This window comes from Mus pahari, chromosome 3, assembly GCF_900095145.1.
Source record: "Mus pahari chromosome 3, PAHARI_EIJ_v1.1, whole genome shotgun sequence".
NCBI classification, from domain to species: Eukaryota; Metazoa; Chordata; class Mammalia; order Rodentia; family Muridae; genus Mus; species Mus pahari.
In genome coordinates this window covers 2,310,504-2,315,754 of record NC_034592.1, presented here as the reverse complement: position 1 = coordinate 2,315,754, position 5,251 = coordinate 2,310,504, and the positions used below count along the sequence as shown (strand labels likewise).

The 5,251-nt window shown below is 37.8% G+C and overlaps 1 protein-coding gene across 1 annotated transcript in view; it reads right to left on the bottom strand.

Annotated features, from left to right (window-relative positions):
- Positions 1 to 320: 320 nt before the first annotated feature.
- Positions 321 to 5,251, bottom strand: part of Slc39a12 (solute carrier family 39 member 12) — a 104,226-nt gene continuing 99,295 nt past the window's right edge. The window contains exon 13 of the mRNA XM_021194554.2: positions 321 to 863. Coding sequence (XP_021050213.1) covers positions 735 to 863 — 129 coding nt within the window. The 3' untranslated portion in view covers positions 321 to 734. The remainder of the gene's footprint in view (positions 864 to 5,251) is intronic.

The window sequence follows — 5,251 nt, the reverse complement described above, 5'->3', positions numbered from 1 at the left end:
ACAAGCACACACACACACACACACACACACACACACACACACACACACACACCACCTGTTCTATAATCTGTGAAAGCTGAGTCATTGGTTTTTTGCCTGACTCTTTGTTGCCTTGTTGATTTGGGAACTTTGCCTTTTGTTTCCAATTCTTCTTGCCGACCACAGATATGTGCTGAGTTTGACAGGAGAACAGGTGGATATTCTGCTGTATCTTTTGGACGCCCCAAGTTGATTATTTACATACACTGCTGAACCAAGGCTTGGTTCTTCCAGCTGACCATGTTGTACTAGCTTGTAAAAGAGGATTTGTTCAGAAAGGAAAGTGAAACTAGCCTTTATTACATTTCTACAATTATATTTGCTTGACAAATCACATAAAAAACAATATATTATTAACAATTAAAAAACCAACAAAAATGTCTGCTTCAAATTTAAGGAATAAACATTCTTTTGTAGGGAAATAGTATTTTTGCATCTGACTAGAATTCAGAAATTTCTAACACTAAACATTATTGTGGCCAATCACAGTGCCAGAAACAAAAGTAAAGATTTTAATTTAAGTCAGACTCATTTATATTTCTAAAAATGTATAATACAGACTTAATAAATTAAGATAAATGACAAATTTTTTGCCTCAAATGTAAATACCAAATTTAGTGATCAGTATAGAGAACATGGATGATATGATATATGAGCAGATAAATTCATTTTGTAAGCCATTAGAGACTCTTAACTTATATTTTAATATTCTGTTCATATACAGCTAAGAGCAAAAGAGAAAACCAGCCAAGGACCAATCCAACATTCTGCAGGAGAAACGTCATCCAGGGTCGTTGTGTCTGAACATGAGTCATTTCAGGAAGCTAAAAAAAGAACAAGAAACCAGAATAAGATCCAGATATATTCAACTGCCGAGAAAAGCTTTGTGGGAAAGCACAAGCGATTCTGTTATTCAGAACTTAATACCCTTCAACGTTCCCCAAATAGTTACCCAATGTTTAGTACCTATTCTTGACACGAGTTTGAAATGTAAGCTGACTGGAGCCACTTGCTGGTAATGGGAAGGACAATCTCTCTCATTGGCATATGTTTGAAAGCAACACAGCTTTCAACAGAAGCCAGCTCTCCCTTTATTTCCAGAATATGTTTAAATGTGAAATAGATAAGACAGGAAAAGTATAGTTTCCAATTGTTCCATTAGGCTTATGAAATGGTTAAATATATGAGCTTTTGTAAAGCACTCATGTTTATTTGCTGTCCAAGAGAAGACCAAGGTCCCCATGACATTTAGAACAAAGAAGAAATCATTTCCTAGGACTATATTTTATTCTCAAACAGACAAGTGGACATAACTTCATGTCTATCAAATGTCATAGCACCATGTGGAAAGAAAGGTGCATCTGAGCTTCTATAGGAATAACCCAAAGGCGTTGGACTATGTATTAGTTCAAATTCCTCACCCTCACAAAACCATAGAGAATGTCATGGCATGATTGTTTCCTTTGGAATGTGTAAAGATTCAAGTCAGTGTGGCCTGGAGATCTAACTCAATGTTGGTATTACTGAGAGCCTATTGTGTGGTCAGCTGTGTCCTTGGTTATATTAGATGTCATGAGCATATGTTCCCTGGTGATGACAATCAGGCATAGCTAATAACTTTTTCTAGTGTCTTGGTAATACATCTATATCTAGGTTATATTAAAGTTTATATGTATAGTAGGTAGTATTTATTCTTAGGAGCTGAGGTTTGGTGCTATCTTTAAAGAATTAACAATATGAACTGAACTTACCCAATATATTTGAATGTCAGCAATTTTAATCAACTTTTGATGGTTAATTTTAATGATAGGCAACCAAATTATATTGCAATCCTATCTTCCATGGCCACTTAATGGATCATATTATGCAACTAAGTATGCAACTAAGGTTTCCTCTCTTCCTTAGTTTGCAAATAAGATAATTATCATTTTCTTGAATGTGACTGAATTAATAGCATGCTCCAGCTATAGTGACACAACCCTGCCATCTCAGTACCTGAGAGATGGAGCAAGAAGAATCAGAAATAATCTTCAACTATATGAAAAGTTTGAGGCCAACATAGGATACATGAGACTCTGTCTCAAAAACTAAAAGTCACCAAAAACTTAAGTAATTGTACTGTTTTTATCAACCCATGCCTAAAGACCTGCTGCTTTACTAACAAATGAGAGAGGAACACACCTGTTTGTAAGAGCCACAGAACCTCTACCAGTGAGAAAATCATTGATGCTCTATGCAAGAAAACATCACAAATATTTTATGCAGCACAAATAGTGACAACATTCACATTGAATATACTTTTAGAACACTTAAGCTACAAAAATCTGATGTACATTCTATTTGCTTTTCATATAACCCCATTTATACATCCTTCCTTACGTTTCCTCTGACTCCCTTAAGCTCTGTCTTCTCATAATTCTGCTAGAGATAAAAAGCTTATTTCATAGCTTCCGTTATGTGGAAACAATGTCTCTGGAAAGATAATAGCTCATCCAGAGCTATACAGATATGATACTAGATCCAGGCCCAGAGCCAAATCAGCCCACTAAGGGGTACAAAGGGTAACTGAAACTCATCCTTACCTGTTATGGAAATACCTTCCTACGTCATGAGAAAAAATGCAAAACTAACAATGTTAAAAGGTATTCATTACATAGGAAACTTTCATTCTATATAAAGAAACTGATAAAAATACAGAACAGAACACAAATAGGATGGCATCTTTGCCATAAACACAGCATATCAGTAAAGTTCCATGTTTCCAAGACATATAATGCGAATTAAAAATCTACAGAGACAGACTGCCTTATGCTGCAGAAATGAACAAGCAATGAAAATTCTCATTTCAAAAGGTTTTATGGAATTTGCAACCCCATATGGAAGTTTTAATTTAATATAGGGGACCTGTCTGAATCTCCCTGTCTACTGCTAAAATAATTTGGTAACACAATGCAGGAAATTTGCTTTTGAGGTAACAATAGTCTCTTTCAGCAAGGTAGATATAGGAGTCATAGTGTTTCTTGGACACACATCAAAATCCCAGAGAGTACTTTGGAGTGTCTTTTTAAGAGGGACATATATAATGCCAAGGGTCAAGCCATATGTAATTATCACTTCTCAGTTCTCAGAATCCACCCATAATCTTCCCCATTTCAGTCAACAACTTTTCAAAGAATTAATGGGAATTAATCCTCAGGGGCATAAATTTCTCCCTGTTTTGAAAATTCTTAACAAAGAATTGAAACTCACTCTTGTCACCCCAAGGCTTTCGTTAATAAAAGTCTCCTTCCAGGATGGGGTGATAGAATTGTAGTATCAACAATTTTGATCATGCTTTGATATATAATACAAAATAAGAGATGACCAATTGGCACCAGCCCCACACCACCTTGGGCATGAAATCAGTGGATGTTCTCAACATCCCCAGAGGACTCTCCACACCACAGGCGCCCTTGCACACCCAGGATCTTAGGATCCCTGAGGAGAGTCGGCCTCCAGAGAGGGCTCTGACCCTGGGACTCAGGTGAGAGTGCCATCTTGTATCCCAGGTCTCTCTCTTCTTTTGGGCCTTCATCCTCAGTCAGGAGGCAGAGCTGAGACCCATACCTCTGGGTACCTTCCCCTCCAGAGGAGAGTTGGCCTCCAGATAGGGCTCTGACCCCGGAATCTGGTGAGAGCACCATCTTGTATCCCAGGTCTCTCAGAGACCAGTCTGCACAGGTGAGCATGTGGGCTGCAGAAGCAACAGCGCTTCTTGGACAGGGTCCCTTCAGGCATTCATCTTCAGCCAAGAGGTGGATCTGAGCTCCAGACCTCGGTGGACCTTACCTACAAGAGGAGAACTTGCCTGCAGAGAGTGCTCTGACCACTAGAACTCAGGAGAGAGTTAGACTCCCAGGAGTGCTGACAGAGGCTAACAGAATCACAGGAGAAACAAGCTCTAGCCAGAGACAGCCAGAACATCTAACACCAGAGACTACCAGATAGCAAAAGGCAAATGCAAGAATCGTACTAACAGAAACCAAGACCATTCAGCATCATCACCCAGTATGCCCACCACAGTGAGTCCAGGATACCCCAACACACCTGAAAAGCAAGATTCAGATTTCAAATCATATCTCATGATGCTGGCAGAGGATTTTAAGAAGGGCATTAATAATACACTTAAAGAAATACAGAAGAACACTGCTAAACAGGTAGAAGACCTTAAAGAGGAAACACAAAAATCCCTTAAAGAATTACAGGAAAGCACAACCTAACAGGTGATGGAATTGAACAAAATCATCCAATATCTAAAAATGGAAGTAGAAACAGTGAAGAAAACTCAAAGGGAGACACCTCTGGAGATAGATATCCTAGGAAAGAAATCAGGAACCATAGATGCGAGCACCAGCAACAGAATACAAGAGATGGAAGAAAGAATCTCATGTGCAGAAGATTCCATAAAGAACATGGACACAACAATCAAAGAAAATGCAAAATGCAAAAAGATACTAACTCAAATAATCCAAGAAATCTAAGATACAATGAGAAGACCAAACCTACGGATAATAGGAGTAGATGAGAATGAAGATTTTCAATTTAAAGGACCAGTAAATATCTTCAACAAAATTATAGAAGAAAACTTCCCTAACCGAAAGAAAGAGATGTCCACGAACATACAAGAAGCCTACAAAACTCCAAATAGACTGGACCACAAAAGAAATTCCTTCCCACACATAATAATCAGAACAAAAAATGTACTAAATAAAGATAGAATATTAAAAGCAGGAAGGGAAAAAGGCCAAGTAGCATATAAAAGCAGGCCTATTAGAATTACATCAGACTTCTCACCATAGACTATGAAAGCCAGAAGATCCTGGACAGATGTTATACAGACCCTAAGAGAACACAAATGCCAGCCCAGGCTACTATATCCTGCAAAACTCTCAATTACCATAGATGGAGAAACCAAAGTATTCCATGAAAAAACCAAATTTATACAATATCTTTCTACAAATCCAGCCCTTCAAAGAATAATAAAGGGAAAACTCCAACAAAAGAAGGGAAATGATGTCCTACAAAAGCAAGGATCAATAAACCTGAAAGAAGATAGCCGCAAGAACAGAATCCCAATTCTAACAACAAAAATAACAGGAAGCAACAATTACTTTTCCTTAATAGCTCTTAATATCAATGGACTCAATTCCCCAATAAAAAGACATAGAATAAC